The 20,603-nt window shown below is 43.9% G+C and overlaps 1 protein-coding gene across 1 annotated transcript; it reads right to left on the bottom strand.

Moving 5' to 3' along the window:
• Positions 1-4,639: 4,639 nt before the first annotated feature.
• Positions 4,640-19,080, bottom strand: NINJ1 (ninjurin 1). The gene is made up of 4 exons (XM_054280816.1): positions 18,890-19,080; positions 11,560-11,794; positions 7,319-7,480; positions 4,640-5,444 (listed from the first exon to the last, which is right to left on the bottom strand). The coding sequence occupies exons 1-3, from the start codon at positions 18,959-18,961 to the stop codon at positions 7,326-7,328; spliced, it is 462 nt and encodes a 153-aa protein (XP_054136791.1). The 5' UTR covers positions 18,962-19,080; the 3' UTR covers positions 4,640-5,444; positions 7,319-7,325.
• Between the last annotated feature and the right edge of the window lie 1,523 nt (positions 19,081-20,603).

The following is a 20,603-nucleotide window of genomic DNA, read 5'->3' as shown; positions in this document are numbered from 1 at the left end:
GGGTTTTGTTTCACCTGTGCCTCTGGAGCTGGCTCACGGCCAATCTAACGTGGCTACTTTGCTCTGCTTTGCAAGAACTCTTGTTCTGCCAGGAGGTAGGGAGACAACTAACATCAGATTGGAACCAAATTCACAGTCCAGGTATAACAGGTAAAATTATAGCAGAAAATAAAAATTATTATTAATGGTAATCATTTAGATAGCAGATTTCTATGAAAGAATTGCAATGATGTCTTTCAGGGTATTCCCAAGCTAGGAGTCCTGTGAGATACAAGTGAAACTCATTTCGGTGATCTCAGAGTCAATAAGAAAACAAGTAGGAAGTAAATTCCTCATTCTGAGCTGGATGAAATTCAGCCCTGGATGAGTCTAGGCTGGTCCTGACTCTGGAAAGATGAACAAGACACATCATTCCATCACACCCTGTGTCTGCAAGTGAAGAGGACATGCAAATTAAGCAAAATATTATCAGTGATACCAGGTTTGAAGATTGCAGGACTTCCGTGTGATAACCAGGGTCCCTTCAAGAGTCTGTGAGGCATCCTACCAGTGCAGCTGGGATGTGGGGCTTTCAAACCTGTTTTTCTACTAGCATGGAGAAGAAAGAATTTTTATGGAGTATGAAGGAGAACAGTGACCCACACAGGCACATTGTGGCTTGCTCCCAATGTTCTCCAGTTAGTGCACTTCATACAGTTTGTGAAGTTCAGTCATGTTCCCAAGTCGTGTTGCCAGGATTTGAAACTCCACAAGGGATGGAGAGGCCTGAGGGCTGTCTTTCCTGAGCAATGCTCTCCCTGGCATGCCTGGTGAATCATGTTTTCTGACACAGAAAAAATTGACTCCTATTTCAGGGTAAAGACACATAGCTGTCCCCCTCCATATCTTCCACAAGTCCAAAACAAATCTGAAACATTAGGCCTTCCAAAGAGTTTAGATTATTTTCATCCTTCACACCAGAGATCTCTGGTAATGTTGGGTGGTGATGAAGCTGATTTATTCTCAAATATTTTTGGTACCAGTGAAAATGTTTTGCAATGTTTCAGTAATCCTGGTGTGGTGCTTCCTAGCATGGCACCATATTTACACTCACCTCTCAACTAGTTAAAACTTGTACCATATAAAAAGGGGGTAGGACAACTTCTAGTCTGGAAGACTGGAAAAAGAGGAATGGAAAACATCAGAAAGGAGGCTGAATGAAAAAGGAGTTTTTGCCATCGCCATTTCTGACAAAGCCTGACTTGCCTGATGAGGAACTATTGATAAGTCTCTGTTCCTGACTTAGAGCTGTGGCACTCTTCTTGGGAAGGCAGCCAGGTTAGTAAATAGTTCTCATTATGAGAACCCAAAGGGATAAAATGAACCATGAAAGTCTTCAACAGACTGGGGGAGGAGAAAAGTGAATTCAAAATAACCCATAGTATCCAATAGGAGGGCAGGTTATGTTTTGTCACCACCCTGTTAGGAAGTTGGATAATTACTGGTCAGATATTATTTTGAAAAGATTGTATGCTGTGTTTCACACCCGATCCTGCACTGACACGTCAGTGACTGGCACAGCCATGAACATCAGGAGCCAGGATGAGGGGGGGCATTTACAGGTGGAGTCAGTCAAAAGTTGGGCTCAATGATCTTTGATATCTCTTCCATCCTAAATGATTCAGTGATTCTGTGACTTCAGGATTTCATACAGTGAAAATAATTTGATCAAGTGTGAAAAGAAGAAATTCCTGCAAACAGCTGAAGCCTTTATATACCACATTTTCTCCTGTCTCTTTGCTGTAGATGTACTTCCAACAATGTGTGTTTGCTTCCTGACATGCCCAAAAGCTGTCTGCTATCAATCAGCTCAAGTTGTTTGGTCAGTTCTGTCCACACTCCTTCCCCTCTGCCCTCCCACCGCTGCTGGACGAGTTCCAGTGTCAGGATGGGAATACTCAGTGATGGGCAGAGGAGTGAAACTCCAAGTACAGCTGACATGCCATGCTGCAGCACCTGGGTGCCACCCAGCCTCTGATGGAAACTCTGCCCTAAGGCCTGCTATGACCATGTTGTTATTTATCTCTTCCTGGAGTACCTTCTCTCATTCATTTCAGTTTACTTCCTTCTCTAGGGAAGTCTCAGCTCCTGTCTCTGGTTCGGCTTTGTTGATCACCTGTGAATACTAATGGCTCCCCCAGCAGATGCTCATGCACTGGCTGGTGGGGTCCTGGTGGTGGTGCCTCCCCCAGCCCCTTTTCAAGTTGCACCACGATCTGAGAAATGTACCTGGGCTCAGCTTCTCTTGGGCCTATCAGAAACACCACCTGCTCCAGGAACTGGTGCTGTCCAATTCCTCCCAACACCCACCCTGACCCTCCCCTGGCACAGTTTGAAGCCATTCTGTCTCCTCCTGTCCTTGTTTCCTGGGAGCAGAGCCAGAGCCCCTCAGCTGCTCCCTCCTGTCAGGGAGTTGTGCAGAGCCCAGAGGTCCCCCCTGGGCCTCCTTTTCTCCAGGCTGAGCCCCTTCCCAGCTCCGTTCCCTTCTCTGGACACACTCCAGCCCCTGCAGCTCTTCCTTGTTGTGAGGGGCTCAAAACTGACCCCAGCATGTCCAGCACAGGGGTGGGCACTGCCCTGGCCCTGCTGCCACGCCAGTGCTGAGCAGCCCAAGGTGCCCTGGTCCTTCCTACCCACCTGGGCTCCTGTTCAGCCACTGCCACAGCACCCCCAGGGCCTTGCCAGGCCCTCTGGCTCAGCCTGGAGCTGAGGGGGTGTTGTGACCCAAGGACAGGACCTGGCACTTGGCCTTGTTCAGCCTCAATCACTGGCCTACGATCCAGCCTCTCCAGATAAAACTATGGAGCCTTCCTGACAGCACATCAATACTCCCAGCAACCTGAGTGTCATGTGCAAACTCACTGAGGGTAAAGAAGTTGTTAATTCAAACAACTGAATGGCAGTTGAGGGGACACAGAAACCAAGATGGTATTTTCTGCTTCAGCCCATTTTATATAAGACTCAGCATCAGAACGAGCTCCAGCAGTGACCTGGTTTAGAAGACAAATACTCAGAGTGAGTTCCAGTAAATATGGTTGTTGTCACCTGCTTCAGTAAGTAGAGCTACGCTGAAAATCCCAGCCCAGGCTATTCTGCATGCTGAAGGGACTAATGAGAAGGACCATGAGCAGTGCTCACCCTGCCCAGAGCTTATGAAACAGGAGCAAACGGCTGACCTGGCACGAACTGCTCCCCACAGAGCCTGGAAAATTCATCTCCCTTCATTATTGATGACCTCTTTTTAAAAGAGATATTTGCCTCCAACCAAAAACTCTGAAAAAGCACAGCAAACCAGAGAATGAGTCAAACATATGTATTTGTTTGCTGCCCCTCTGAGATATTTGCCTGGATTTTAAAGCAGCATGTGACTTAAAAGAATAATAATCCTGTGATTAAATTATTTATACTTGAAACCAACTTGCAGATGCTTCTGTCTGCTAAAAAATACATGAACTCTGAAGGCTTCAAAGACTTAAAATACAGATTTCATGTCTAAGAATGTTTTGCAAATCTTACTTAATCACAATAAAAGACATAGGAAGCAGCATCAAAAGTGTGACAGCCATGCCAGACAGCCAGTGGGCATGAAGAGTCCTACAGCAGTTGGTGATTTGTGAAAAATAAATACAGGAAGGAAGTTGTCCTGTGTGCCTCTTTCAGAACTTGTTCTGAGTTATGTTTACATTAGTATAGCCCACAAAATTAAACCACTGCCTGCTGGATACTGGTTAAATACATGTAACAATGGAAATGAAGCAACAAAAGACAAATTAGAAAATAAAAAAAGAATATATATTCCATTACTAATCACATGAGTTTGATTTGTTTTCTGTTAGTAATTCTTACAGAACATATACATGAAAGTCTAGTACATCAGTGGGCTTTGAGACATAACCAAAGAGAAAGGTCAGTAACAAAACCTGTAAATGAGATGAGACACATGAAGTCAATCTTCTATTCTTATGTACAAAGGAGCTTTTGAAAACTGACACCAAGAAAATTGATTCATACAAATCTACATCTTACATTTACATATAAGTGCAATCTAGAAAACTTAGATTTTTCTGATTGTAGGTATGATACTTTGGAAATAAAATTACTAAAATGTTTTTGTTGAAGAAATTATTGTAACCTACACTATTATTAGCAATAGTGTATTTAGAAAAAGTGTAAGTCCCTGAGCCAGCAGGTAAGAGACTAGAAGATACTTATAACTCTCTATATATATTTAAAAATAAAAATTTAAAATTTTATTTTGCTTTTAGCCATTAACTCATAAAAGGAACAAAACTGCAGCAATCAATGATGGGAAGGAGAGAGAGGAAACTAGAAAGAAAAACTCAGTTCATTTTGCCATTTGAGTTGCTGCTGACAGGCACTTGGTACCAGTTTAACAGGTAAAGTTCACCCTGGATCTTCCAGTTTACCAGTAGAGCCTAGAAAAGGTGGCACTTGCAATAGAGTTTCCAGAAATTTGATATAAGAAAGAACCTTTTACAATGAAGGTGCTGAGTGCCCAGAGCAGCTGTGGCTGCCCCTGGATCCCTGGCAGTGCCCAAGGCCAGGCTGGACACTGGGAGCAGCCTGGGACAGTGGAGGTGTCCCTGCCATGGCAGGGGTGGAACTGGATGAGCTTCAAAGGTCCCTTGAATGCAAACCACTCTATGATTCAAATAAATACATATTATGGACAGAATACACAGAATAGCAATACATGGTAAGAAATCATTAACAATTAGGTGATTTGTGTCTGTGCATGAAGGGCAGGAAATTTTAAGTGTGCCCAGAAGAAACAATTCAAATGATTACCTGTGAACAAAACTGGGCAAAAGAATGCTGCTTATTTCTTTTTGTCTCATCTTTCCTTTAGCTAGAGTGGAAAAAAAAGCAAAACAAAAAGCTGTGCAAAAGCAGAGCTACCTTTACACACTGCAAACCAGAGCCCTGCTGGGCTACAGAGTGCATGGGCTTGGTGCCAAGCTGTGAAATGAAGGACAATGTGACCACACCACAATCAAAGGCCTGACATTTCTTACCATCGTGAAATGACAAATTGCCACAAAAACCAAAGGCATGTAAAAAGAAAAGTCCTGTGAAATGCTACCAGATGCTATTTCCTTGTTTCATGAATTTATGTCACTTCTCTGAAAAAAAAATAAGTTTCTTCAGAAATTGAAATGCCAATATTCCAGAAAAACAGCATCCTTGGGGCAAAACTAACCTTCTCTTAGATGCCAAACAATTTAAATATTAACAGATGGGAAAATTTCAGGTATACAGGTGTGTTGGAAGCTTGAGAAAGCTGCCTGGTGTGTCCAGCTTCTTCAAATTATTTTTCTTTCCCCACTGTGTCCAGCGTAGCTGGCTCAACTGCAAATGGCATCTAAAATGGATGCTCCAGGTCTCTGAAACACAAAGATATTGATATTTTAGTGATACAGGAATTATAGTAAATGATACATTTATTTCAAAGGGGCAATTAAGTTTTCTGTGGAAAAGGGTGCATAATAGTAAAGGTGAAGCCAGAACATGGCCACTCATTTCTCTCAGGGTTTTGAGGAGATTGTGGCAACAGACTGAAAAACACTTATTTCTCAGGTTACATTCAGATGACAAGATGTTTTTAGCAAGGGCAATGTGTACAAATGAGCAAACAACAGCTGTAATGTTCCAAAGCAATAAAGAACTTTCACATTTAATAAGTCTGCAGCAAAAAATAGGCTCTGGACACCACATTTGGCTGTTTAATTAGGAAACTGCAAGTGTGAGAGCATGGAGGCAGGAGCCCACAGCTTCGGGTTCTGTTCTGAGCTTCCTTATGCCTATTCCAGATCCTAGTCTGTGCCTCTGTCCCAGGTATTTTGTGTGTTTCATCCCGTGAAGGCAGCTAAAATTCCAATAATCCTTCATACAGCTCCCTTGGTTTTGCCAGTGTTAATTTTGGGGTTATTGCTTCAGTACTGCTTTAACATGTTCTCCTGAAGTCAACATTCTACCTGCATTTTGGGTAATAGCTCAGATAATCTATGTGCTCTTCGCTGTTAAAATTAAATACTCATTAGTCTGTTTGTAGCAACTATGGCCAGAAAATGCATTAAAACTATCTTGTTTCACTGCCTGATCGTCACAGGTTTTGGTTAAAGGAGGAAATTACACCCACATCCTGAGATAAATTACTGTAGTTCTTAATTTTCCTAGTAATTTTTTACAATGATTCCTCCTCATGCTGTTTTGACTGATGATAAATTTTGGTTTGACTCCCATTTTTGTTACAGATTTCTGTTGCACCATTCATCTACAGATAAATAGTTAAAAGGCCTTGTATCTTCTTTTTTTATGGAGCAAGGGTTTCTTGTAGAAGCTTGCACAAAGCAGTAATGTTACCTGCACGGGCTCCCTGTGTGGTACAGAGTGCAGCCATGGCCTGCCAGCCCAGCCATTCCTCCCTCAGCGGGTCTCTGACCCTGGGCTGACATCTGGGAGACCGAGTGCCAGAGCAATGCTGGCACACACAGACTCAGCACTGCTATTTTAAAGGCAGATGTTGACCGTGGTTCTTCTTGCATTACGAGCCTATAATTTAGGTTTATGTCCTCCCAAGCTGCTCATCATAGCTAGGAAGACACCCAGTTTGATCCCCACAATTCCTATATTTATCCTTCTGCATAAGTAAAGAACAAAGCTGCAAGTGCAGGTAGAGCACCAAGACTGTCCTAAATGGGCACATGTGAAGTGACAGTGCTCATCCCTGTGAGCTGAGTCTCCCACAGAGCACAGCCCCGTCCTGTGAAGGACAGAGCAGCCACACGATCTGGAGCCAGCCCAGAAACTGAGAGACTCCAGCATGTGCAGGGTTACATGTCAGATTGAACAGCCCTAGCTACTTGGAAACAGATTGTCTTCAGCATTAAGTAACAGACTGGATGCAAACCTTCCTCAAAAAAAGGAGAGGCATTTGGAGAAAGCAGAACAACATTATTTCCCTTATTGTCTTGGTCAGCAGTAAGGAAAAGGAGTGGCTAGGCCAGGACAATCCTTACACTTCCTACGGGTGACATGTGCTGCCATCAACTTTTGAACTCCACATTCACAAACACATTGTAATAACTTACCAGTTCCCAGCAGCTTCTGCTTTTGCACTAATGGGAAGTGAGCTCAGGTATCTGCAAGAACTTCAACAGTACAGATCAGCCTGTGGCTGTTTCTGAGGTGCCCCAGTGTGCCCTGCATTCCTGGATGCAGTGCTCTGCTACCTCATGCTGCAGGAGACCACACTCACCTGGTCCTTACTGTCTTGATGCTGGCTCAGCAACTGGTTTCTGCACTCCAAAGGCAGTGATAAAAATATTCACAACTACTATAATGAATACTAGTCCAGTTGCAAGGTTGTTGAGGAAATTCAGCTTTCCATGTTTTGCAGGGTTGTTAAGGTCATATTTTACTTCAAAGAGAAAGGAGAAAAAATGTTTAATAATATGTATATTTCAAAATCCAGGATAGAAGGTTTCTGCTGCAGTTACAGAATTTATCTTATGCTAAGCTATTTGGATCAGTCATATTTAAAAGGAAGTAAGATTCTGCAGCGTCACTGAAAGTGCTAAGGGAAAGGTCTGTAACCACAAGGAGCTTATTAACTTCAGTAATTAGCATCTAATCTCTGTGGAGACACATGGGAAGTAATGGATGCACTAACATCACTAGAAATCTTTGAGTTCTTGAGGTTTTGAAGCCTAGCTTTGTTGCAGACTTTAAGCATTTAAAAATTATTTCAGTCTTGAATACATGAAACTTGAAGCCCTGACAGGATGAAGTTAAATTTCCTAGTTAAAATGCTACAAATCTCATTACCAGGGCTGGATTTTTTCTGTACTGGTGCCCTTCCCCAGCTTGTACCCCCTTGTACTCCCTGCCTTTGCCCTGATTCTGTTTTTAGAAAGCAAGGGTACTCTATCTGTTAAACAGAGGGGGGTGTCAGAGCAGTGTAGCTGCAGTCCTTTCTACAGAGAGCATCTGCTGTGTAAACATTTTCCTTTGTTTCTTGCAGCTGTTTTTTGGTTGAACTGCTAAAGGGAGTGAGGGAGGCTCGCACAAGCATTAATGGAGTGTAAGCTTTGATTCCAGGCCTTGTGATAGCATACAAATTACTTACATTGGGCTGATAATAGGTTTGGTTTTAAGACAGTGGGCACTTTAATAGGTTTTAAGTCTGGGGCACTTGCCTGGCATCATAGAATCATTAAGGCTGGAAAAGACCTCCAAGGTCATCAGATCCAACTTTGACCAAATACTATGCCCACTGAAATACCATGTGAAAACCCAAGAGTTTCCTGTCTCTATTCCCTGGCAGGAAGGGCCCTGCAGCTGAGACCCTTGGCTACATTCCTTTGATGCTGATGGAGCAAGTGCTGATGAATTCTGGAGCATGTTTTGAGAATGGGTTTTGTCTGTTGAGACTCCGAGTTCTCAACAGCATGTATCACTGGAGCTTGTGTCTGCATGTGCACATCATGTGAGAGAAAGTTTATACCAGACAAGTTTTTACAGCAACATAAAACCTAGGGCTCCTTCTGATGGGCACATACATACACACACAACTTATGACTCTACCACACAAAATAAATCTTGTTACTTGCTTGTACCATCATCGCTGTGTTCCATACTGCAGAAGTGAACCACTGAACCAATATCCCTTGTTGTTGAATGGTGGCAAACACACTTGTGATGCTGAAGTGCTAACAGCCAGGTTCACCTGGGGTCCCTAACACTGCTGTTTTGGTTTCAAGGAATTCTGAGCACCTGCTCAAGTCCTGTTTGCTAAAGCAGTGTAGCCAAACATCACAGGCCAGGCAAAGCATTGAAGAACAGTGTGGGAGAACTGGTAGCCCTGAGAAGCTACTGCATACCTTTGCAGACATTAAATAACTTAAATTCAGTAAGTACTTCGACTTTAAAATGAGTTTACACATCTGCAAAGTATCTGGAGGCATGTGGATGCTTGCACCCCAACAGGACCTGGAAGGACTCCATGTGAGTGAAGAATAAATGAAACTTAATCATGAGTTCTGAAACATAGAATAACAGCATTTGGGACAGTTGGATAAAAATAGAAAGGCAATAATGGCCTGACCTGTTATGTGAGTTAAAAGCAATCACTCTGAAAGGCAAACTGACACTTTCAGAGCTGTCCCTTTGTCAGAGAAGACAAGTAATACTTGTCAGTTTAGGAAAAGCTCTAAACTTTCAAGTAGAATTGCAGTAATCCTATCTTTGTAATTACAGCACTTAAGATGAGGGTGCTTGTGAAAATGATTTCAAGCCACTGAAACTATTTCAAGACATTCTTTGCTTTTCTTCCAAAAAGTTAAGGTCACCAAATCCCTTCCAAGGACAAGTTTGCTGAACATTTCTCACATTGTTTTTGTGAAAGGCTCTTTAGAAGGAGGAAAAGCTTTTAATACCTAGTAGAAACTGTGAGAATTGGTAGCTCCCAGGATAAAACCCTGACTCAAAGAAAGAAACTGGATCATGGCACAGACTTTTGTTTGGCCGTGTGAGAGCTTGAAGAGACAGAATTTCATGGCTGGACAGAAACAAACTATTCCTGCAAGCCAAAACTATAAAATATACATTGTGAAAAGCAAGTTCTTGGTCTGATACCTGCATTTTCATACCTTTGTGTCCTGTTTCCTGTCTTCTTCCTGTCTTTGACCTTAGCAGGACAACACTGCTCCAAGGGTGCATCACCATAAGCCAAAGGCCCTGTTACCCTCAATGTGACAAAGATAAAATTGACAGCAATTTGTCACAGTACAAGCTGGCTTGTACTGGGCAATTGATTTGGCTATAAATCAGAAATCCAATGGTTCCATAAACTGGCCCCTGGGTTGACAGACAGGAACCTCAACCAATTACATTCCATCCTAAGCTGCAGACATCTCACTGGTCAGGAGCTGGGCTGTGTGGGGATCAGATCAATCAGCAGTTGGGACCAGGGGTTTCAAATCCCCTATATATACTAGGTTTGGACACCCAAACACTCTGTTTGTCAAATGGGGCTTTGAGGTGTGTGTGTCGGCCCTGTCTCCAGCCACCTAAGGGACTGAACATGTGGCCCGTAACATAATAGCAATTTAAACCATTTCAGCAGTGTCTTGCAGAAACAAGTGTTAAAAAGCAGTATCTCAGCATATACTGAGAAACTATTGCCCAGCAGAAAGACAGGGAGCTTGTTTACAGCCTCAAAGCCTGCTGAAGCAACCAGGGAGACGCCTTCAACTGAGGAACATAGAAGTATTTTACTGATTTTTCCATTACTTGTTTCCCACACCTGCCAGCATCAACAGGTTGGGTTTTTTCCAGTCCCCTTCTGCAATCTCCTCTGAGCCAAGACCTGGATTCTGCTTTTGCACCAACTCTAACAAATGCAGAGACAGCTGTATTCCATCTCTTTTGTAAGAAAGAAAAAAGCCACATCAACTGTGACTATTACAAGCCATGTATATCCTGGATCCCTAGGAACTTTCTCCTTGAACAGAACGTTGTTTTTTCAGCTGTGATAAGAGAGCACAACACTGAAAGATTGTCAGGGATGCCAAACTCATTAAATGCCATGTGTGAAGTCTGCCTTTTCATTTGCATTAGGCCCAAGGTCAGTTACCTAGCTCCCACTGAGGTAAAGGATGAGATTTGAAAAATGTTATGAGAATAAATGATCCCACATCACTAGCAGAAATGATCCACAGCTGTTTCCTACCATTGGCAGTGTCATTTATTCCAGCTGGGCAATGGTAGATGCAGTTTGATTGCAACACAGCCAAGCCAAAGACAACATGCCACACCAACATGACGATGGACATTTGACTTTTACTTCCCCTTTGGAGTTCCCCATTCACATTATTTTCTTATATGATATGGAAAAAACACATTTCAGTCATAAGATTAAGTAACAGGTCTTGCCAAAACCATTATTATGAAACTTGATAGACCTCACTATCCTATTTGACCTACTGATGTTTCTTTTACAATATTTCATAACTTTCCTTCCTCCTCAGGCTTTCTGGAGGAAAAATATTCATAGTATGGGCAAATGAGTAGGAGAAAGGTGATAAAAATTGAAGATTTCACATAGCGTTGCCTTTCCTCCCTTTGTTGCAGTATTTCTATGGTTTCAAGAGAAAATCTGCTTTTTTGGATATCAGAAAAATTTCTTTACTGAAAGGTTTGTCAAGCATTGGAACAGACTGCCCAGGGAAGGGGTTGAGTACCATCCCTGGAGATAATTAAAAGATGTGCAATTGTGATGTTTATGTACATGGTTTAGTGGTGAACAGGGCAGTGCTGGGTTAACTGTTTGACTAGATGATCTTAGAGGTCTTTTCCAACCTAAATGATTCTGTGATTCTAACCTGCATCGGTTCTGAGGTAAAGGCTTTTTAAAAGCAAAGGGTGTTTATTTACCATCCTATAGGCCGTGTCATATAAGAAAAATACGAGTCAGTGGTTCTTGCTGTTGCTACCTACCAAGGAATATCAAGAGCACTCCCACCATAACTTGCAGGGTGAGCGACAGACTGATGAGAATGATCAGCGGGACGTAGAAGGAGAAGGAGGGCCCTTGCTCCATGACAGCTTTGAGCTGGGAGGCGTTGGCCATCAGCAGGGCGATGTCCAGCATGCTCTCGGCCGCGCTCTTCTTGTTGGCATAGTGGTTGATGTTGATGGGTCTGTTCCTTTGGAACCACTGCCACCTTCTGCGCTGGAGCCAGCAGAGAGGAAAATGGTTATTCACATCTCTGTATTGGTGGTGAGTGGGACATCACTTGGCCCACCAAACGACTCCTGTGACCATATGGGCAGAACCACAGCAGTGCTGAGATCTTCTGTGCAGCTTTCCCCTGTTGCCCCCGTCCTCCAGAAGGAGAGCAGAAACCTGCCTGCTTCTACTGCCCTTTTACACCTTTTCCAGCTTGCCTATAGGATCAGTTCAAACAGTCAGCATGTTTCTACCCTGGGAAAAGAGGAGACTGGAAAGGCTGAAAAGTTTGCACTGAAAAAGTTGAGAGGGAAAAACCACTGTAACACAATCCAGCAAACAACAGGCTATTGTGACTAATTTACTCCTGAAGGCACACTTAAAAATACAGATATTTATTAAATTCACTTTCTCTCCTTACACATCCAAAAAGTTCTGTCATTTCTCATGAATCTTCTTTTAAAGACAGATGTGAAGTTGGCCACTGTGTGAGCTTTGCTTGCCCTCCTTTCCTTGCTACTCCTTCCTTCCATGCCACTCTTTCCATGCCACTGTCCAGGGCCATCCATACACCCATACACAGATGTTTTTCCACTTAACTATCATCACATCATATGATGTGTTGTTGCCAAGAATTGCCCAATTACAAGGGAATCTTTTTTCCCCCATTTTCACATCAGCTGTTTCGGGTTGTTTTTCATTTGTTTGGTATTTTTTAAATTGCTCTGCAAACAAACAGGAAAATAAAAACCAATTGCAGGGCAAACTTAGGGCTAGTTAACCCAACAGGATGAATATATGAGTGTTTCCTGATGATGATTCATGTGACCTGACTTGCAATTTCACTGCTTGTCTCCCAGCGGTGCCTATTTCTCTATGGATTAGATGCAGCTTAGGGTAACTAGGTTAGACTTAGCAGCCCAACTCTGTGAGGAATGGAGAGTAAGTGATCCTCTATCCTGCTGTCTCTGAACAGGTTGGGAATTTCATTCTTTCTGCTCTTCTAGACTTTAAAAATAATTGACAAATATATGAAAAGTAAACTTGTTCTAGCTGTCTTCTTTAAACCTACTTCTTAGAGACTTTTTTACTGCCCAGATGTGTTGCTCCTTGCCAGACTCCTGTGAAGGGAGTCTGGCTTTGCAAGTTAGCTCAAATGCAGAAGACACCCTCCCATTACTCTCCTCAGCAGCACTAAACATTATCAACTCCCAAGCCAGGCTTGCCACAGTCCAGACCTAAAAGCCTCCTTTTAAACAGGGTAGATATATTAATATACACATTGCCAGTTTTTTCAGAGCATTTAAATACCAAACGACCTGTTTTCACCAGACATGTAATCCATCACAAGCCTAAATGTTTGACTGAGTGTAATAGGGCAGCAGAAAATGTCAGAGGTTTTTCTCAGCCTGTGATCTTGCCTTCACCAGGAAAAATGACCTGTAATCATGAAAACCCCTGAAACATTCACTTCCTGCCTCCTGACTGATGCTGGAAAACCAGAAAACAAAAACCCAAAAAAGAGAGCAAATTAGCCTTGTCTTCTGGGAGCAAGCTGAAGGCCACTGCCAGAGGTATTGAAGCTGATGCAGTCAGTACTACATGGGTACTTTTTAAGATCAGATTGTGTGTTACACAGCAATATGTACACAGGTAAAGAAAAAAGAGATGTTGCCTTAACCTCAGGAGAGGGACAGTCTGTACAACAGAAATTATAGTAGAACTTGGTTATGTAGCTTTATGTTTTCAGAGGGATTCCAGGCATGCAGCAACGTGTGCAGCCCACAGCACCAAACAACACTTGCTGTGCTTTGATCACCCACAGGAGCACAGAGGGACAGTGGAACGTCTGGAGATTTTCTAGGATACACCTAAAGGAATGCTCTTCCTGCAGGTGTCACTTGGCAAAAGAGCAGTATGCATTGCACAGGACCTGCTTCAGCCTCAGGGCAACCAAAACATCTCCTCACACACATTCAACGTCCAAATTCCTTGGTAGAGACAAGATAAGCCCTTGTGTTTGTGTCTCCAAAGGACTTTGAGCAAAGCCAGCACATGTGTTCACATGAAAGAGCCATGTGCAGCTGGGACACCATTCCCTGCAGTATTCCCTGCCTGCCCTCAGGGCCTCACAGCACAACAACCTGCCCTGCTGGTCCATGCACAGTTAGACAAAGGATGGGAGTGAAGAGCTGATTTTCACAGTGACATGGTGCTGTCCCCAAGGCAGTACCACTGTGGGTCTCCTCACAGAAGCAGGGGCTGTTTGCTTGCCCAGAGCACTGCACTCTGCAAGGACAGAGCTACAATGCCATGTCATAAACAGGCATGGTTTTGGTTCTGTAGGACGGAACCTTCAGTCCAAGACTGCACAAGTCCCTCTGTGTTAGTACACACTCTGCATCTGCTTTGCTTCACTCCCCCTTTCAATGGTACACCCAGAAAAACTGAGTCCCTCTCAAGTACAGAAAGAATTTATTGGTTGCATTTATTAAAAAGCAAATACAGGTGGCTCTGCAGCAAATGTCCTTAGGTGCTGAGTGTATGACAGAGAAGCCCCACCTGGTGATTCAGCAGGAAGGAAACAGCACTGAGAATGGAAATATCTGAAAACAATAAAGTATCTTTGCTAAACACAGCAAATTGTTATAGAAAGGATTACAGCAGTTTTCCTTCTATTTGGGGTTAGTTATTAGTGCAATTTTATGGGCCAACAGCTTTGATTGAAAATGAGACTGGACCAGAATGACCTCTGGGTTTGCAATGCCATAGAGCAAGCTTCCTGAAAATCTTGTGTTTAGGATAAGTCTGAATTATAAAACAATGGAAACTTGCTAAATAACAATGAAGCTATGCAGAACTAAAGCTGAGCCATACTGAACTTAGTGGGGCTGCTCTTTACTGTGTTCTGCAATATTCTTCCCAATCAGAACGGATAAAAAGATGCTAAAAAGCAATTTTGTTTAAGAAGTAATTTACTATGGTTTTGAAGTATTAATCCTTCAGAAAAATACCACACGGCTGATTTTTCCAGATCTTTGAGGGAAAATTTCATGTTTGGAAAAAATTCCAGTTAAATCAAAAAAGAGATGGATCAGACATAAAAGGAATAATACAGGACTAAAATAGAACACCATTTCAGAACTTTTATTTTTTTGGAAGATCAAACTTACTGTTACAGGATTGAACGAGCAACTTTGCATTAGTATTTAATAATACTTATAGTTGTAGAATTTCTGTCCGTATCTCCATCACCTACACACTGAAATTGTAAAGGGCCATTTATGGCCACTCTGAAGTTACTCCTCCCCTCCATCTCAGGGACCTTGCTGATCTAAAACCAGTCAGGTAAAATATTCAACAAAGAAAAAAAGTATTTGCCCAACAAAAATATTTTAAGCCATATCAGTCATGTAATGGATGATTACAGATTCACAGAATAGGCTGAGTTGGAAGGGACCTGCCGGGGCCACCCAGCCCAGCCCCTGTCCCTGCCCAGACCCCCAACAGCCCCACCCTGTCCATCCCTGGCAGCGCTGCCCAAAGGCTCCTGCAGCTCCGGCAGCCTCGGGGCTGTGCCCGTTCCCTGGGCAGCCTGGGCACTGCCAGCACCCTCTGGGGCAGAGCCTTGCCCTGAGCTCCAGCCTGACCCTCCCTGGCACAGCTCCAGGCCATTGCCGCAGGCCCCATCACTGGTGCCCACAGAGACATCAGTGCCCCTCCAGCGCCGCTCACAAGGAGCTTGTGACCCCCGTGAGTCTCCCCTCAGCCTCCTCCTCTCCAGCTGAACAGACCAAGGCTTCCCCTCCAGGCCCTTCACCATCCTCGTGGCCTCCTCATCTCTAATGGATTCTTTGTACACGGCCTCAGAGGATACTCTGTGGTTTATCCTTCAAAATAACATCAGATCACTTGCTCAGTTTAGTACTGACTCAAGAGAGAAAAACCCCTTCTCTGGCCCTGGAATGAATCATCAGTTTCATTTCCCATGGAAATTTCATTCTGAGCAGAGGGGGCAGATGTTCACACAAGCAGTAACCCAGTGTAACACTAACTAGTTTGTGAGAACTCTGCAATCACATGCTGCAGTTGCTGGCAAATACAAAAAAATTTTAAAAAAAAGAAGAAAGAAAAAAAAAAAGAAAAAAGGGAAAAACTCAGCATGTATTTGTGTTTCATAGACATCATGATTTTCTAGCAGCTCCAAAACCTTGTGCTTAAGAAGAATCACTTTTATACAAACAGATCATGCAAGCATGACTACATTAAGAAAAAATCTGTGGCAATCATGTTGAGTCCTGGGAGCTAAAGAAGTTAATATTAAAAAAGGGAAAAGTACAGTCTGCTGAGGGCCAACTTTAGCAGCTTTAACAGCTTTAGCACTGTTTTCCTAAAGCTGTACTGGTTCCAGGGTCCAGTTAAAATATTTCTACTCATTAAATTACTGTAAAATAATCAGCACATCTCATGACTAAATTTGTGAAATGAAGGAATAACTTAAATTTGTTCACACAGCTATTTAAATAGAAGTTTGCTCCTGTAAAATTTTTTCTGCCTTGCATTATTACTACTCATTCCACTCATTTGGTCTTACAATACTATTTCTCACAACTGGGCTGTGGACTGTCTATTTTGTGTGGTTAACACACTGTTTATTATAGCTACTTAAAAATATTCAAGCAAAAACTTTACACCAATAGTATCAATATTTGGAGTATATAGAACACTCCAAATTCAGTTTGATATGAGTAATGAGAACATACTATTTCAGGCTATATGCAGCAAAATAATTTCAAGTTCCTACAGGCTGGTTACTTGCAATATGATGCCAAGAAACTGCTATGTTTCAAATTACTTTCATGTTCCAAATTACCCCTGAATTAATATATGGACTTCAACACATTTTTAGGAATAACATTATTAAAACTGTTTATTTCTACTATCCAATTCTTGTTCACCTTTTTCATAGCTCTTCTTTAACTCTTCATCTAGCACGTCCTGTTATCTTGGAAACACTAAACTAGATTTTACATCATGGTGGATGGAGAGTGCTCCAATATGGACCATGAACAAGGAAAGCAACTAGATGGATGAAAAACTAGTTATAATCTGTATTTGTATGAACAGATCCTTTGAAGAAGAGATGAGATACTTGTGCCAGGTGTAATCACACATATTAGTCAGTGAGGTGTGCCATGCCAGACCAATCCTAGAAGCAAGGAATTTCTTGCTTCCAAAAGTCTGACATCTGCTAAAAAAATGTATTCAAATTAATGCTGGAGTAAAAATAAACCACATCAAACCACTGTGTGACCCTTGTTCAGATCTACCGAGAGCTTAACTGGTCTTTTTAAAATTCTTATGCTTTGATTGCTTTGAAGGTAACAACTACATCTGCATTTCATGCCAGCTCTTCTGTTGAGAAGGCAGTGGTCTGTGGCGAAGGTGTGCAAGAGAGTCTGTTTTGAGGAGAGGACAGATGCTGGGACAGGCAGGAAGGAAACAAGAGTGACCCATGTTCCCATGCCTGTGAGCATTCCTCAGACACACTCTTGACCCCAATACAGAAGATTCAGGCAGCTGCAGATGGTCCCTCCAGGTTTAGGTGGCTGCTGAGCTGGGGTGTTCTTTTGTTTGTGGGAATTGTGAACACTGGCAGACTTCTTAAGGTATCTTCTATTCAGAGATGGGTTTTTGGAAAATCCATTTGTTTTACCTGGCATATACTTTGTGTGTGTGAGTGTCTGTGAGAGAGAGGGAGAGAGAGAAAATTTAAAAAGTGTTTATCAAGTTCACTGAAGTGCCACTGTATACATTTAAAACAATGGAATAGCATGTCTCACTGCTTATTCTTTATATGGCACTCACTGAGAACTGGAGTTTTGATGGGAAAGATGTAACAAAATGAGGGCTGCTTGCAACTGAAGATGAAGTAAAACAGGTAAGCTACTGAAAAATTCTTGGAGCAGACCACACTGGGGGAAAATACCCCATCAAGAGTACTTGTGATGCAATCACAAAACTGCATCAAGAAAATGAGAGAACTCCTGAGAAGTCAGAGGTTTAGAGGAAACCACTGCAGACCACCAGTTTGACTTGCATATCTTAGGCTTGATTAACTTTAGGTAGGATTTCCAGGATTTCTTAAAACCAGATTTTTATTTTTCTTGGTTTCATATTCATGACTCCAAATGTTTGTTAGGGAGGGAGGGTTGGAGGAGGACAGATGTGCTACACAATCAGCCCAGTCTGTCTGTAACCATAACATTTTACCAGCGACACAGAAGAGGGTTTAGTACAGTGGTTTCTGTGTGGCAGAGACTTAGGCTGGAGTAAGAGCTGCCTTTAGAGTTTAGTCCTTTCCAAAACAAGATAAAAGACACTCTTTTACCCGTCTGTTTTCTTCAGATAAGTGGCATGTTCTGCAAATATCCTTTATACTTAAACAGAATGCGAATGAACGTTTCCCAGTGAGGATGTCTGGTCATGTTTTGACCATACATAGTATGAAAAAGCTGCGTATTCTGGCTTTTATTTTGATTACTGCATGGAAATTAACCATACAGGCACAACCGCTTCAGTAATTCTTCCTGCTTTTGTAATTGCTTATTTCGCGCGGATGTCCTCCCCCAAGCCAGCTGGGTGGGCAGAGCCCTGCAGGTGAGGCGAGCTGCGGGCGGGCCCCGGCCGAGGAGGGCCCTGGTGGCCCCGGGTGACAGGTGACAGCTGTAGCAGCCAGGAACAGCCCCGGTGACAGCTGTAGGAGCCAGGAGCGGCCCTGGTGGCCCCTGGTGACAGGTGACAGCTGTAGCAGCCAGGAACAGCCCCGGTGACAGCTGTAGGAGCCAGGAGCGGCCCTGGTGACAGCTGTAGGAGCCAGGAGCGGCCGGGGATGCTCTGTCCGGCCCTGCCCGGGCACACGGCCCCGCGCAGCGGCCTCCCCGCAGGAACGGCAGGCTAAAAAGCCAGCAAGAAGCGAGCAGCACCGACCGCCACCGCACCCCGCGGAGTCCCCGTCCCGCCCGGGCTCGGGAAGGACACGGCGGGACGGACACGGCGCCGGGACCCCCGCCCCGCCCCGCCGGGCCCGGCCCTCACCTGCTCCTCGGCCGCCGAGTCCGCGCCCTCCGCCGCGCCGTTGAGCTCGTGGGTCTCGCTGCCAGAGTCCATGGCGGCCGCCCGGGCCCCTGTTGCTCCGGGCGGGGCAGGGGAAGGTTCCCCGGGGGCAGCGGCTCCCGGAGCTGGCCCGGCCTTGCCGCAGCGCGCCCGGAGCCACTCCCGCCGCCGGGGCCGCCTTCCCCCGCCTTCCCCCGCCTTCCCCCGTTCTTCCCCCGCTGTTCCCCTCCTCCTTGCCTGCCTCTCCCCGCTCTCCCCTCCCTGCCCGCGGGCGGAGGTTTCCGCGCAGGGCCGGGCCCGGCGGAGCTCCGCGCTCGGCCCGGGGCCCCGAGGAATCAACGGTTCTGACAATATCAGAGTCCTGAAAGTGACCTGAATATTTTTATTTACTCTGAGCTTTCATGAAAAGCCAATGATCGAGGCAAAGGATAGTGCCCTTCCTTCCTAATTAGCAGGACCTGGAAAGACATTTCAGAACGTTTTCCAGACATTCTGGAAAGACATTAGTGAAAGATTCCCTGTCCATGGCAGGAGGGTTGTGACAAAACGATCTTTGTGGTTCCTTACAACCCAAAACATTCCATGACTCTGATTTTGGTTTTGCTTGCTCACATGCAACTGGTGTGGGCTTAATACCTGAAGCAAATAAGGAAATTTCCAGCCTCTGTTGTTGGGAAGATCAGTTTCAGCAATCACATTTTTCCATTTTGGATTTAAAGTCTTGAAGCCAATGATTATGTATATATATAAATATATAATTTTTTTTTTTTTTTTTTTTTTTTTTTTGCTTAAGATGCCTTTCTTGGCACACACATGTTTGGAACAGACTTTATGAGAAAGAGAAGGTTTCCAGCAGTGTGGACTTGTGCCAGAAGGAAATGAGTAAGCTCCTATGTAGAAATAAGCAGAAACATCTATGCAAGTTGTTTAGCATTAAAATGGGGATGTCTGGAGTTTGTGAAAATGCTCTTACTGTGAATATACAATTTACCAATACTCTTTTGGATTATTTTTTGATGCATTTAGAAGTGTAAGGTAGTTAATTTTCTCTGTAAAGAGCAAGTACTACCCATTAGACAAAGGACTTCTCTGTGCAGTAGTGCTCACTTCGCCTGGGCTTGCTGCCCTCCACACAGTCCCTCATTGCTGTGCAGTGTGCTGTGTTCACAGCACATCACTTGTACACTTGAATCAGCCTCTCAGCTGCTCCATTCTGCCTTGTACAAACTGCTGTTCCATATTCTGGAATGCTGGCTGCTGTTTGGTGGGCAGCCAACGTGTCTGCAGTGCAGATGTCAGTCAGACTATGCCTGGCAGGGCTGATTTTAGGGAGAAGAGGGACCCGATGGCTCTGGGAGTGCTCATGGGTATCTCATCTGAATGTGAAGTTCAAATTTGCAGCATGGCCACAAGTCATCTGGAGACCATAGGATTGTGCCTGGGCCCAGCATGGCATGGCATGGCATGGCATGGCAGCGTGTTGTCTGACTCCAAACCTCGTGTTCAGAGACAGCTGTGTGATCCCCCAGCCTGGCCCTTTACACAAATTATTGGCATTCCTCCCTGGAGAGTTTGATGATCAGTTTTTTACATATTTTTTTAGAAAATTATGACAGCCTGCCAGGTTGTCAGGTGGCTGTACTGTTCTCTAATTCTGGAGCACGCTTCCTGAGGAGATCTGGCACTCCTGGCTTAA

Source organism: Melozone crissalis, unplaced genomic scaffold (assembly GCF_028551555.1).
Source record: "Melozone crissalis strain CALT ecotype California unplaced genomic scaffold, PUWL_Pcris_2 ptg000029l_1, whole genome shotgun sequence".
NCBI classification, from domain to species: Eukaryota; Metazoa; Chordata; class Aves; order Passeriformes; family Passerellidae; genus Melozone; species Melozone crissalis.
This window is presented reverse-complemented; position numbering and strand designations above follow the sequence as displayed.

What these genes read in the sequence shown, in the direction of transcription:
- NINJ1 (XM_054280816.1), bottom strand. Translation starts at nt 18,961, where the DNA reads ATGGACTCTGGCAGCGAGACCCACGAGCTCAACGGCGCGGCGGAGGGC. An exon ending in ACTCGGCGGCCGAGGAGCAG is followed by an intron (nt 11,795 to 18,889) that starts GTGAGGGCCGGG and finishes TGCTGGCTCCAG; the next exon opens with CGCAGAAGGTGGCAGTGGTT. An exon ending in AGTGCTCTTGATATTCCTTG is followed by an intron (nt 7,481 to 11,559) that starts GTAGGTAGCAAC and finishes TTCTCTTTGAAG; the next exon opens with TAAAATATGACCTTAACAAC.